At 42.3% G+C, this 14,545-nt stretch overlaps 1 protein-coding gene across 1 annotated transcript; it reads right to left on the reverse strand.

The window, feature by feature from the left end:
• Window positions 1-107: 107 nt before the first annotated feature.
• Window positions 108-14,286, reverse strand: RAB43 (RAB43, member RAS oncogene family). Its single transcript, XM_030283467.4, has 3 exons — window positions 13,957-14,286; window positions 6,240-6,423; window positions 108-5,224 (listed from the first exon to the last, which is right to left on the reverse strand). The coding sequence occupies exons 1-3, from the start codon at window positions 14,164-14,166 to the stop codon at window positions 4,971-4,973; spliced, it is 648 nt and encodes a 215-aa protein (XP_030139327.1). The 5' UTR covers window positions 14,167-14,286; the 3' UTR covers window positions 108-4,970.
• Between the last annotated feature and the right edge of the window lie 259 nt (window positions 14,287-14,545).

Genomic DNA, 14,545 nt, shown 5'->3' on the forward strand with positions numbered 1-14,545 from the left:
GTAAAAGTAGACCATACAACACTGTAGGATAGGATATATAATTCCTTAAAATTGATTTTTCTGATCATATACCACAAGGTACATGCAAAAAATAACAACAAAAGGTATTAATTGCCAAATGTTTACTTTAATTAAACCTTTTTAATGATACACAGTACAATATATCCACTACTTTGCTAAAATTCACAACAAAAGCAGGTTTCATGTTTAAAAATACTTTTCATAATAAATTCATAAATAGATGAAGGTAAAGTATAAAAAATTACTGTAGTATGCAAGCTTGCTCCCTTGTCTCCTCATATTCAAATCATTTCGTCAGTATTATGATAAGAAAGTTTAAAAGCAAAAAGATACTGATCATTAGAAATGTTCAGCCTGCATCTCTCGAAGAAACCTTGAAAAGCAACAGATTTGTCCTAGAAAATGCAGAACCATTTTAACACTGTTATCACCCAAACCCCTGAAATAATTTTGGAATGCAGTGAATGAATTCAATATGAATTAGAGATTTTTTCCTTCCCCCCCAGAGGTGTGTGTGAGCCAGACTGGCTGGGATGCTCCCTTCTCTGGAGTTGTGGGGTTTTTACCTGTCAGATCTCAGCGAGTGAGGCACAGGAGAGGGAAAATCTGGCTGACAGCACAGAGCACATCTGCCTATCAGAAATCTCAAAGAGAAATCTTTAAAAACACTTACAAAGAACTAAATTCACTTTCTGCTCAGTACCAGCCTGTATCTACTTTCTGTCTGCCAGGCAGGACAGGGTCTGGTGTTCCCCACTGGCTTCCCCTGTTTTGGGAATGGTTTTTGTGTCTCACATCATTCCAACACAACTCTGTGGGGAAGCCCTGATACTGCACCACCAAACCCTATTAGCAAAATTATTCTCCTCATCAATATTATCACTCTCCTAAGAAAGCATTTATTTTGTCAAGTATCAAACTACTTTTCACACTTTATCTATTTTAATATCATTTATAAAGGGAAAAATCTTACTTATGCACAGCATTGAACTAGGAAATGAACATGAAAAAGGCAGAATAATCAAGATGCTCTGCCTTTCACATTAATGATTTTTTTTTTTGATAATTATTTCCCTTTAGTGCAAAACCACTTCCACACAAGTTCTGTGCTTTATTTGCAACGGTACTGAGATGCTTTTGAAGACATTGGGAGGCATCTGTCTGCAGCTTTCATGTCTGTGTAAATTCAGCTCTTGGCTCATTTTAAAAAATGTTTTCAAGACAAGTTTGCATGCCATGTCCAAAGGACAATCTTCCAAACCCTTGTTTTCACATATGACAGTCTAGGCACCCAAAAGGAGTGAGAGCTCTGCTTTTGGTGAAGCTATTTGAAATCTATCAGTATTAGCTAACAGGAAAGCTTTTAGTGCTTTCAGCTGGGCTTCATTTAGATTTTCACCCCTGAAAAACCTGCTTGCCAGTACAGTGACAGTAAGAAAATAATCAGGACTTCTCTCTTCTTAAGTATGCTCATTTTTCTCAAATTCTGTTTTGCAAAACAAATGTTAGCAGGTTTCTGGGCCGACATTTTGTTTTATATTTGCATAATTATAAATATTTGTACAAGTTCCACCCTTGATGATGGACTGGATGAGAAACTGGAGATAAAATTAGCTTAAAATCAATACAAAGGGTAACAAAGGCTCCTGGGAACCACATTCTGCTGATGATTTCATTTCAGTATCTGCTTCTGCATTCCACTCCCAAGTGCTACAAGGCAGAAATCAATGTCCCTTCCTGTGCTTTTGTAATATTTTTGCACACTTTGGTACTGCCAAAAAGAAATTATAAACACAAATGCAAATACATGATCAGCCAAGGAGATCCGCTTAAAAGCAATTACTGCACCATAGCCTTGTTAATGTTCAACTGGCAGTAAACAGATTTCTTGGCAAATGTTTATGCTGTGAACTCTGAACAAGCATTACTGAATTATTCACTTGATGTACATCAGTGCCCATTTATACCCTTAGAGGTGAAACTCAGGTTTTTGCCCATAAATCACAGGTTTATTGCTCCACATTTACTGTTTATTTCTGGTCAAGGTGCTCCCAGCCTAGTGGGTAGTGAACAAAGGAAGAGTTTGGTAATCAAAGTAAACTTTAACTACTGACAGCCCAAGCACCTCCAGCTCCTAACCTAAAAAATAAACCAGGTCTTCAAGTGTCTTCTGAAAAAATTTTAAAAAACCCAAAAAACCAAGTCTTATTCTAATTCTTTTGTTCAGCTAGGAGGGCATGCAAACTTGTACTCCACTTGTTACAACACAGAAGAGCCAAGAGTTAAAACATAAAACTGATTTAAAACCATGGTTTTAGTTTTCTGCAGGAAACTGAAAACAAATTGGAACTGGTGCCTTCATTTAAAGTACAGCAAACAAATCACTGCTGCTGTATTGCACATTTTCTGACTGAGCCAGACTGACCTGCAGACAGAGCCTCATCCTTCAAGCCTAGTTTAAGAAATAAATCCAGGCAAATTGTAATGAAAAGTGTAGTGCCTGGTCTAATTCTACTTATTCACTAAACAAACCTCAAAACAAAGAAGATGGATCAGTAATTCCTCAGTTCTTCATCTATTGTAAAAACACAATCATTCACTGGCTGCACTGGAAGCAGGATTTATGTTCATGTTGCTTCTTGTTCCAGTTTTAAGATGAGTTACTATGTAAACTATGGATTTCAGTCTGAGAAGTAGCAATACTGTTCTTAAATGCATATGGGTTTTTCTCAGCATTCAGTAATTTGGCACTAATGCTGCAGGTGGTGGGGGCTGAGCTCATCTGCGGCTCCCTGCTCAAGCAGAACTGCAGGACCGTGACCTACAGATTCAAGCTGTCATGGGTCATGACAGAAAGTTAAATGTTTGCAAATATTCTGTACCTCACCAGCAGGAAAAGCAGTCACTTGGTTTTTGCTTGGACTGTCTTCACAGTTTCTCCTGAGAACAGAATATAGGAGATACACCAACAACTCCAGGGTGTGGAAATTCCCATTTTCATTCCCATTCCCAAATGTCTAACTGGGCATTTACTGCCTACTATCTTTGGAAGTAGGAATATCATGGAAAACCCCCCAAAACCACTACCAAGTACTGCAGCTCAGCCTGCCTTTCTGTAGAAAATATCAGAACTGTGAAAACTATACTAGTTGAAAAATTTAAGGCCTTTTCATTCTCACAACTATAAAATCTGAAAACTAACCCCTTAGACAGAAGCAAACAGGCTACAAAGCACACATTACTCCTCAGTTATCTACCTCACAGTTTAAAAAACCAGAAAGAGGAAAGAATGGTTCAATATTTGCTACAGGAAGATGAATAGGATTAAAATCGGTATCCATTAGCCCTTTCCTAAATCTTCCTAATTTTCATGACACTGGATAGGTTGGATGACTGAACTAGTGCAGCCCCAATAGCAAAATAATTCAAGTCCTTTTTGATCTGGATTTTTCAAAGAGGCAAGACCTTCACTTCAAATGGTGCTTCTTGAAAGTGACTCCTTCAATTTATCAGGATTGCAAAAATTGCTTGTCATACCTGAATACCTCTGCTTTATCTGCAGAGTTTAAAATATTGCTGCTCCTGCTCTCTTTGCAAATCCACTTTTGTAAGATGCCTGAGAGTGTAACTGCAGAGGAGTCCATCAGAACCTCAGCTACATCTACAAGGTACTCTACAGAGCTGCATCTCAAAGAACTGCATTATGAAATCTATTTTACTTTATGTAGACTTTTGATCCACTATGATGGATCAAAAGTCTACATAAGACTTTTCCTGCTGAGTGTTTTAAAGAAATGAAAAGCAGCTGGTAACTTGTGATAGGGAAGGGGAACATCTGGGTACAAAGCTGGGAGAGAATCACTCAAAAAGACACTGGTTTCTCACAACCAAGAAGTCACAATCATGCAGTTCTCAGCTATTCTGAGGTCTTCTTTCCCATTATATGCCCATGCAGTATTTAAAGAGATGGTTTAAAAAACAAAACCAATAAAAAAATCAAATCCACTTATGCCACTTATGCACTCTGGTAATGTAGCATGAAATGTGTGACCAGAATGCACCCTGTATTTGACCATTAGGCACATGGCAAGAGATCTTGGCTACAGTCAGTTCAAGATTTCTCCAGTTCCCGTTTCCAGTGGTGCAGGTCTTGAGTTGTGGAATGAAATGATGAGACCTGAGGGCAAAATCTCAGTGATGCTTCCACCTGGAAAAAGGAGCTATCACTGTGCAAACAACAGGCAAATGAAATGCATCTTCCCTCTCCTCAAGGCTGCTTTAAATCACCACCCTGGTCCAGTGACAGTGCTCAGGCTGGTTTTGCTTTCTGTTAAAACACTAATTTCAAATGGTAACAAAACCTGAGAGAAGCTCCCCCACCTGGGCCTGCTTCAACAGCAACTAGCAATCCATATGCCCTAGGACAGGTGGCTGCTATTTGGTCCTGTAATCAAAATCTTGGCTATTATGGCCCTTGAAATACCATTATCAAAGACACTGACACTTCCTGGTCACTGGTGGAGTTTTGAGGATTTGAAGGGATACTGTCAGAACTGTCTATTCCAAAAGTCACCTCCTTTGCCACCAGTCCCATGCTAAAGGCTCAGACCTTTCGGTTTGCATCAGTCTCTTCCTCAACGAAATGTCTTCCCACCCCAAAATACCAAGTTCAAAGTAGTTCCATCCATTTTTGTAACTTGTATGAAGGTTACAGAAAATAAAACCGTGGGGACAAATGTTGAGTAAGTTTTTCAGAGGGTTTGACTTTTAGGACCACCTCTCTGAAGTCCCTTTTTAAAAATAAGACACCAAAGCAAACAGGATTGTGTCTAACTTCTACAAAATTGCTGGTTTCACAGGAGGAGGAGAATATGGCTACCATGCTACTCAGCATTAGGGTGAAGCACCATCTAAACTCCAGTAAAGTTAGGGATATCAGCTAGCTCTTATCAGCAACCACACCCCCAGCCTTCCACAACATCTTTGCTGTCAAGCTTGATGCTGTCAGTGTTCTTCTCACTGAACATGGGCCCTCCATGCCTCATCATCAGCTCCGTGGCCATCTTCACAAACGCCTCCTCCACGTTGCTGGAGTCCTTCGCCGAGGTCTCTATGGCACAGATGATGTTGTCATAGTGTTCAGCCAGGCTCTGAGCTTCTTCCAGCTGAACCTCTCTAAGGTCACTTAGGTCAGACTTGTTTCCTGGAAGGAAAGGGAACAACAGAGGGATTTAGAACAGCTTTTTCGTCACAGGAAGCGCTTGGCAGGAGGGTCGCGGGTTGCCCAAGGAAGCTGAAGAATTTCCATTCTGTAGATTTTCAAAATGTGACTGAAAAGGCCCTGACCAGCACTGGATAATCTTCCCTGCCCTTTCCAACATGTATTTCTGTATTACCCATTATGAGCAGGAAAAGTAACTGAAGAGTGTTGGATGTAGACCCTAACAGAAGAGAATAGGCTAGAAATTGAAGTTAAAATCATTCTGTGAAAACAGCAGCTGTCTGCTGATTCCTAGGGAAATCCAGAATGGTACTGCTGTTGTATTAGCACTTCTACAGGCCCCAAGAGCCACATCTGAGCCCAAAACATTTGGGCTGAAAAGCAGAACTTCTAGCAAAGAACTGACAGACTCTTATTGCCCCAAAGTCCTTCCAAAATTCCCTGTCTGCTGATGTGAGTGTGTGTTCCAACTCACCAAAACATATCAGCTTGCTGTGATGGAGCTCCCCTGGGCCTGGAAACGGGAAGGGAAGGGAAGGGAAAGGGAAGGGAAGGGAAAGGGAAGGGAAGGGAAGGGAAGGGAAGGGAAGGGAAGGGAAGGGAAGGGAAGGGAAGGGAAGGGAAGGGAAGGGAAGGGAAGGGAAGGGAAGGGAAGGGAAGGGAAGGGAAGGGAAGGGAAGGGAAGGGAAGGGAAGGGAAGGGAAGGGAAGGGGGAAGGGAAGGGAAGGGAAGGGAAGGGAAGGGAAGGGGACTCCACAGCTGCTGTGCTTCAGAACTGGGAAATCCTGGGCATCCCAGTTAACATCCCATTAAAGGAGATGCAAAGGATTCAAAGCTGTATATGCCTTAACAGAAGTCAGTCAAAGCAAAACATCTCTGCTTTTGTGAATCAGCTCTTCTGGTAAAAATTCCAGTCGGGTCTATTGCATACACCTTAACCGCAACCAAAACCAAAAGCTGTGGTCACGTCACACAAGCACTGGCACTCCCAACTCACCAATCAGTAACTGCACGATGTTGGAGCCAGCATACTTCCTGACATCCTCGATCCAGCGAGGGATGGACAGGAAGGAGCCCCTCTTGCTGATGTCGTAGGCCAGGATGGCCCCGTTGGCGCTGCGGTAGTAACTCTGCGTGATGGTCCTGAACCTCTCCTGGCCCGCCGTGTCCCAGATCTGCAGCTGAGGGGACACAGCAGGGTCAGACACAGCCCACAGTGACCCACAGTGACCCACAGTGACCCACAGTGACCCACAGTGACATGTGCAGAATTCAGGACTCCTGTAAACTGACAAGTATGATTAAGCAGAAGCTGTTTATTGTTTACATTATGCACTTATTTATAGATTCTAAGTACTGCACACTGATCACACATTTCTTATTGGTGCCTTTGTCTTGTCCACATGTTCTGTGTGCACCTCTCAGAATACGGGACTGGTTACAGTCCAGGTGGCTCACAGCTCTCTGCTCTCTCTTTTTTGTGGTCTTGGAATTCAGTTTCTTAGCTTCTTCTTTCTTATTTTTGCACAGTTTATGTCTTAGTAGCATTGATGAATTTCAGAGGGACCTGAGAAAATTCTGATAAGAACATTTACAAGTGGAATGGCTGGTGCACACTGCAGTCTGAGTGGTTCAGATATATTGCTGCAGTGACACACTGTGACACACAGCAGCTGCTCTCCTCAACCAGAGAGGACTTGATCCAAGAGCCTTGATCCAAATCTCCTGTATATGCAATGCATTCTAGCCCTGTGTTTATCTAGCCTTTTTTACATGATCTAAGGATGAGAATATATGAGAACCTTGATATAAACATATATATAATAACTACATGTGTATGTGTATATACACATACATACACACACACACACACACACATATATATATGTAATCTAAGCTGAGAACTTGGCTGCTCCAAGTTTGTACCTGCATCAGTTGGGACCCTGGTTTCCTGCCACAGCTCCTTCTGTGGCAGATTTTGGAACTCTTTTGTGTGCCCAGCCCCAGCCCTTTGCCACCCTTGGCAGCAGAACAGGGTGCCAGCCTGCAGCCAAGGTCACCTGGTGTGTCACTTCCTCTACAGATGGGTTTTGGCTACCACACCATCTGTGGCTCTGCCAGTTCTGCAGTGGGCAGGAACAAAGGGAGCAGGATGTGGTCACATAATCTGAGAGCACTGAGACTGTTTCAGAAGGAAATATGAGACAATTAAAAGAATATAGACAAAAGAGTGTGTAAATGAAATGCCAGCAATCCTAGGTCTCAATAAAATCAGTGAAGGATCTGTCAGTCTCATCACATGTCCTCTTCTGGGTGGTAAAACACACATTACAACTGAGCAGGAAGAAGAAATGCTTGGTTTATATACTTTTGCCTAAATCTAGCAGCATAAGAATTATGAGTTTGGTATCAGACTTTGAGTTCCCAGTACTAGATGTTCCAGAGGAAGAAACCAAATAATTCAGAGTGGACAAACACAGTATGCTGTTCATAGGGAATTTCTTTGTAAATCCTGATGTTTTATAGGTTGTCTAATGTCCTAGAACGTGATGGCTTATATTCCAGGATCTTTTAATCTAATGTAACTGTGGATGTCCTCATCCTCAGTATAAATCTCTAACCCTTTCTGGCTTCAATATATAGTCACACTATATATTGTTAAATGAAAGAACTTCCTTCTATGAATTTATATTCTGTTGCACTTTCATTTCTCTATCCCCAAGTGATAAATGGGAGACCACTGCTTGTGTTTTTGTGCCATTCCTTATATTCTGCATCTCCACTGAAACAGGACATAAGCAAATACTACTGGGGTTTTTAATCCTCCCATGGGGTGGACCTTTTATTTATGGCTTCCCCTCTCTCTAAACCCCTTTATTCAAAAGTGTTGTCAACAACTTAACACAATGTGCCAGTGCTGTTTTACACTAAATAATATGGAATATTTTTTCCTTTTATTTCTTTTGCGTAGTAGTGTTTTCTTTGTATCTTCTGACTCTGCTGCATTTTTGAGCAGCAAATTTCCCTTTGGAAAAGGCTGTGCTGATAAGATCTCATTTCCTGTGCTAAGCAAGCATTTAGATCCCAGCTGATATATGTACAGCTGATGGGAATCAATCCCAGGAAAAAGGACTTCTCAGTGCTGGTAAGAGTGTTCTCAGAGCAGGGGAAGGGACTGGAATGGACTCAGAAAACCACAAAGCAATGATTATTAATGAAACAGATAATGGTTCAGAGCAGTCAGCAGCAATTAGCAGGGACCAGGAAATTGGGGGCAGGTTTATGGATGATCTCTGCACTCAGGTCTCCCACCAGCCCTTTGTGTTTGTTAAATCTCAGCACTTGATTAGGTCAAGTGCTAGAAAAGGCTAATGATGATTACCCAACTCTTGGGAAGGGCCTGAGGGATTCTGTACACACAGACAAATTGGAAACACTTGAATTAAGAAATAAAATTGTTTTGGCTTACACTTTTCGTGTGGTGTAAATAAAAATGCAGAGTGACTGAGCTAAGAACAACTTCCCCTCCAGTTTGGAAGATTGAAGACCTTGTCTGGTCACATCGTTTGTAATTTAAATAAATATCTTCTAGCATTAAGAACACACACTAGAGACACAGCAAGGAGGTATTATGAATCAGATTACTTAACATAAAGCAAGTTGTATTTCTAAAGGAAAAATACAGCTAGTTTGCTTGACAGCATCTTTAGAAAATTCTAAGAACAATATTTCCATGTAACATTAATCAGCCTGATATGCTGCTAAAAATATTATTTAAGTAATTACAAAAATACAAGTTCTGACCCAAAGTAAACACTATTTTCTCCAGCACGCCTACAGAGATAAATTTCACCGAATTCTACTGAAAAAGAATAATGACAACTATAAAAAAATACCAATCACAACTGTAACTTTAGCCAGCTTGTGCATAGTAAAAGTTTTATAAGTATTTCTCTTAAACTATATTTACAAGCATGTAACTCTTGAAGAAAAACAATTGAAAACTCTTTGGAAAAAAAAATGTAGTCGTAGTATTTCTCATTCCAAAGTCCCTCAGTTTAAGCTAGAAGTTAAATACCAAAAGAACTGTAGTAGCCACAGGTAATTAAAAAAGATATGCTCATGTATTCTTCTGTACTGTACAAGTGTATGATGTATGTTGTAATTACATAATTATTACTAATTATTCTTTATTAAATTAATTATTTAGATAATACTTACTACTACTAATAAATAATGTTTAATTATTACTTAATTACTAACAATACTTTATTTATTTATTTAATTTAAGTGCTTCAGCTTTGTAAATAACATGATGGTAGCCACACTTGTCACTCAGTAACTTTTCAAAGCTGTTCCTGATTTTGTAATTACTTTGGCAACTCCTTTGGTGTAAGAAAGGCAGAGAGAAGTTGAGATTGCTGGAGAATTGTGCTGAATTAATTTGAAATTACTAATTAAAAACACCTATGAAATCGGAGATTGGTGGTAGGGGGACCACTGCTAGGAACAAAAGAGAACAGGGAGTAAAGACTCCTTGTTCAGAAGGAATATGGCAGAATAAAGGAGCCACCTTTCTCCTGCTAATTGTTTCACTGCTGAATGCTCATTTACTCACCAATGTTAATTGTTTCACTACTGAATATTTATTTACTCACAAAAGCTGGTTATTTTGATCTTCTCTGAGATTTGAACTTCTTGGACAGCCACACTCCTCATGGTGGCACATAAAGGACAGTGAGAGACACCAGAAAAATCTGGAACAAGGAGTGTTTCAATTGGATGGAAGGAGGAAAACAGAAGGTGGTAAAATTCATGGAGGTTCTCTGGAAGATCATTCTGGGATGTCTGCTCAGGCTAACAGAAAGCAGATTTTGAACTACAGGAAGAGACAAAATGTTGAAGATAGTGAGTGACAGGTTGGCCAAAGAGCACAGTAAATTATCATTATCAAACAGGCCAATGTGGCTGCTTCTTGCATTGATAAACATATTATTTATCAAAGGTTAATGCTTAACAGATGGCCCCAAGACACAGTAAATAATTTCTCCCTCCCTTACTTCCTACATAATTTACGAAGTACTTTCCTGATTCTTCTAAAGTATCACAAGAGTTCAGCTGTGCTTTTGCTTGTGGAGCAGCATAAATCATGAGTAAGTGCATCCTCCAGCTGATACCTTCCTTCACAAAAATAGAAATGTCACTTTTGCAGCACAGTTCCATAAAATTTCCCAGCAGTGAAACTGGACCTACACACTGTGCTAAATGAATCTTGACCAACCGTGTCTGAATGCTGTCATCTCAAATGGCAAACAATAACATACATTCCTGTAGGCTGGCAAATCACAACACTTGCTCCTAAAAACATTTATTGAAACAGCCTTGCAACTTAATCCATGCAGTTTTTGCCAAAAGCAACATTTCTGTGGCAGTGTATTTCAATTTAAAGTGATATTCATAGAGCAGGCAGGATAAACTGCTCCATTCAAATGTTTCCCTACACAATTTTCAGAGAATGAGGAATCCCTCTTTTTCAGGAATGAAGTATTCCCACTTGCTGCAGGTTATGAGTGTCAAAGGAGTTGACAGAGAGCTACATTTTCCTCTGGATATCAAAGAATATTGCTTCCAATAGCTCTGCTTTTATCTGTGTAGCAAAGTTATTAAATCCCCAGTCAGGAGACAGGACAGTTAACAAGTCACAACTTTGTATTAATGGCAATTTGGCCAGATCATGACACAAAATACATTTTGGGCCATTCTGAAAGGAATGCAGTTTACAGCCATGAGGCCTGAATCAAAGCCAATAATCTTGATAACATATGGGCTGCAAAAGCTTGTAAATGAAGAAGTGCAATGGTACATAAAGAAGTATTTGTTGCAAAAGGAAATGTGTTTTCAACTGGTCTTCTCTCCTGCTACCTTCTGAAAGTTATACTGAGGGAGAAAAACTATGGCATAGAGGAAAAACACTTTATGTAAAACACTACGAAATGACAGCATAACGTAGGCATTAAAGACAATTAATCAGCTCACAGGAAGTAATTCATCAAAAGAAAAAGACTTTTGTTATTACTAACCATGATTTATGGACTTGGACTTAGGAATGTCCTTGCCTTTCATTATGTAAAATCTTGGTTCCAGCATTTTATAAATATCTTTTCTTACAGTGACATAACAGTTACAAAACGTTTTTGTTCCGTTTGCCAGATTTTTTTCTATCACCCAAAGAACAATTTTATCAATAGGACTTTAATCACTATGCATTAAGTGATTAACACCACTTTTGAGTGATTAACAAGACCAACTTTTAGGCACTGCAGTCTCCACTCCAAGATTTAGCCAGCTAGGAGGGATGGCTTTTAGAGAAAGCAGTATGCCACAATTTCAAACAGCATGTACTAGAACACTTCTTTAAATGAAGACAGCCTGCAGACATTTCACAAAGCTGATCTCTTTCTACATGGAATTTAGTCAGAAGCAGAAGTGTATGGAACACGTGAGACACTTGAAAGAAACAGCTGCAAGGTGCAAGGAAAGCCTCAAGTCTCATAAATAATTTTTAAAAAGTTATTTGCAGCGCCTTAACCTTCAGTATAGGAAAAAAAAAAACAAAACAAAAAAAACCCAAAAAAAACACCTACATCAAAAGAAACTGAGACCTAAAATCCTTGGGTTCCAAATGTTTCAGAAACATTATGTAACTGTGACAGGAACATCTGAAGTTTGAAACAGAAAGGGGCATATTTAACCTTAAATTGTTTCAATCTCAAGTGTTGCTGGGTTGCAGTACTACCCTTAGCCAGACTGAAAATGAAGTTCAGGCCACTGGGGAGGTGGAACAAGTTTTTGTAGACACTTTGTTTTGAAGGAATTTCTAAAGATGAGCCTCTAAAACATTACAACAACAAGAATTTTCTCATTCCTGCATCACTGTTTGCTAAACAGAAAACAATACTGTCCTAAGGAGTATAAACCCCTAACGGAATCAAAGCAGCAGACAAATACCTGGCCTGGTTTTGTGAGGCAAGAAGTGCAAGCAGTGTGTGTAAGGGAGCTCAAAAAGTGCAAGAAAATACTTCCTTATTTCCTGTTTCCAAAAGCATGCTGAGCAAACCTAACCCAGGCTAGATGGGCTGCTCTGAAATCTCAACTGGAAACGTCTGATTTAAACTTCACACACCTTAACTGACCAAACAAAAAAACCCTCCAAGCAAATACTGTCATATTCAGGCTGTGCCCCTGACCCAGCAGCTGACAAAAGTATCTGTAAGGTCAACCAGCAATTGTTGGAATAATTTCCCTAAAGTAATACATAAAATACTCTTCTTCAATATTTGCATCCCTCTTTTTTTTTTCCTAAGTGGAAGTACAGAACAGTCCAAAGAAAAAGAAAGCTTCAAGACCTTGCACTTTCTGCCTTGTTTTTCGTAAAACACTTAGAAATAACACACAGGTTTTGTTACAACCAGACTACTAATCCTGGAATATCCAGGTGTAAGCAGTGACAATATGAAGAAGCACACCTGGGAGGTTTGGCTGATTTCCTGGGGTACTCCTGAAGTCCCTGGCACCAGGAACAGACACATTTGTCACTTTCTATGTGCCCAGCATTTAAACAGAGACAGGTTTCTACCTTAAAGGAGAAACCCGCTCCTCACTTGCCAGAAAGTGAGGAAGAGGCACTGACAGCTCAAACAGAAAACCTGAGTTTGCTCTTCAGCTCCTTAGCCCAGCCAGATGTGACAGGGAAAGGTGTGACACTAGCAAGGAAATACACACTGCTGCAGGGTATGGCTGTGGAACTGCTAGTCCCTCTCTTTCCCTAAAAAATGCCAGCCTTCATTTCTGTTTTCTGCAGCTTTCTCACCTTAATTCTCACCGAAGTTAATTTACAAGAAAAAAACAACAGAGGACTTTGACACCTACTTTGGTAAGCACAGGCCAAAACTAACCACATCACTATATCTGTCTGTCACCACAAGCTTTACAATTCCATCACCTTCCTCCAGGCAGTGACTGAATTAAATGCTTTTTAGTCTAACTGGAGGTAAGGATAGCTGCAGGACCCCATTCTGGAGGGGCTGGTGAAGGGATTGATCCCGGTTTAAAGCATCTACTATAAACCGCAGATTCTTTAAACATTTTCTCCCAGCTGTTCACTTGCACTCCTGTGCTCAGAGGGTGAGAACAGTTGCAGGGAATCTGTTCTACTGAGAATAGATCCACGGGGTACATGTTCTAGGCTCTTTCTAGCCCAAGCAACCAGCTGATTTGCTCCAGCACAGCCAAAAAAAAAAAAAAAAAAAAAAAAAAAAAAAAGCATATGTCAAATTTAGAGTTTATTGATTCTATAAAGAAGAACCGTAAAAACGGCACTTCCTGTGACACCCTGTAACCAGTGTCTTAAGATAATAGCACGCCTAATTTAAGAACCTTCTCTCGGTCTGCCAGCTCCACATCCCTTTCTGGAAACACGGCAATCCATCTGAGCTTTCCTCTGGCTGGTAAACAAGCGGCGGCCAGGACGCAGCCCGAGCACGGAGCGGCGCCGAGGCCGCGGCAGCGCAGCCGGAGCGAGGGAGCGCGGGCCGGGCCCGGGCTCGGCGGAACCGGCCCGGGCCGCGCTCGGTGCCGCCCGGGAGCGGCTCCGGGCAGCCGGAATCCCGGCCCGGGCCCTGCCTGCGGGCACGGCCGGGCCCAGCGCCGCTCACCTTCACCCGCTTGCCCTGGATCTCCAGGCTCTTCATGGTGAAGTCCACGCCGATGGTGCTGCCCTGCCGCTCGGAGAAGGCCCCGGTCTTGAAGCGCTGCACCAGGCAGGTCTTGCCCACGCTGGCGTCGCCGATCAGCACCAGCTTGAAGAGGAAGTCGTAGCTCTCCTCGGGGTCGGGGCCGGCGCCCAGCGCGGCCACTCCGGGCATGGCGGGGCGCGCTGCGGCCGAGGGCAGCCGGCTCTGCGCGGCTCTGCGCACAGCGCCCGCCGGGCCCGCTCCGCCCGGCCTGCCCGGCCCTGGCCCCGGCACCGGCACCGCCCCTGCCGGGCTCAGAAACCGCCCCTGCCCGGCTCTGCCCGGCCTGCCCGGCCCCGGCACCGGCACCGCCCCTGCCCGGCTCTGCCCGGCCCTGCCCGGCTCCGGCACCGCCCCTGCCCGGTCCTGTCCGGCCCCGGCACCGCCCCTGCCCGGCTCCGGGACCGCCCTGCCCGGCTCAGGGACCGCCCCTGCCCGGCCCTGCCCGGCCCTGCCCGGCTCTGCCCGGCTCTGCCCGGCTCCGGCACCGCCCCTGCCCGGCTCTGCCCGG

The sequence above is a fragment of the Taeniopygia guttata genome, chromosome 12 (assembly GCF_048771995.1).
Source record: "Taeniopygia guttata chromosome 12, bTaeGut7.mat, whole genome shotgun sequence".
In the NCBI taxonomy this organism is placed as follows: domain Eukaryota; kingdom Metazoa; phylum Chordata; class Aves; order Passeriformes; family Estrildidae; genus Taeniopygia; species Taeniopygia guttata.

Excerpts from the sequence above, each read along its gene's own strand:
- RAB43 (XM_030283467.4), bottom strand. The coding sequence starts at position 14,166 with ATGCCCGGAGTGGCCGCGCTGGGCGCCGGCCCCGACCCCGAGGAGAGC. Across the intron at positions 6,424-13,956 it reads TCCAGGGCAAGCGGGTGAAG|CTGCAGATCTGGGACACGGC; the intron begins GTGAGCGGCGCT and ends GTGTCCCCTCAG. Across the intron at positions 5,225-6,239 it reads CATCGTGCAGTTACTGATTG|GAAACAAGTCTGACCTAAGT; the intron begins GTGAGTTGGGAG and ends CTTTCCTTCCAG.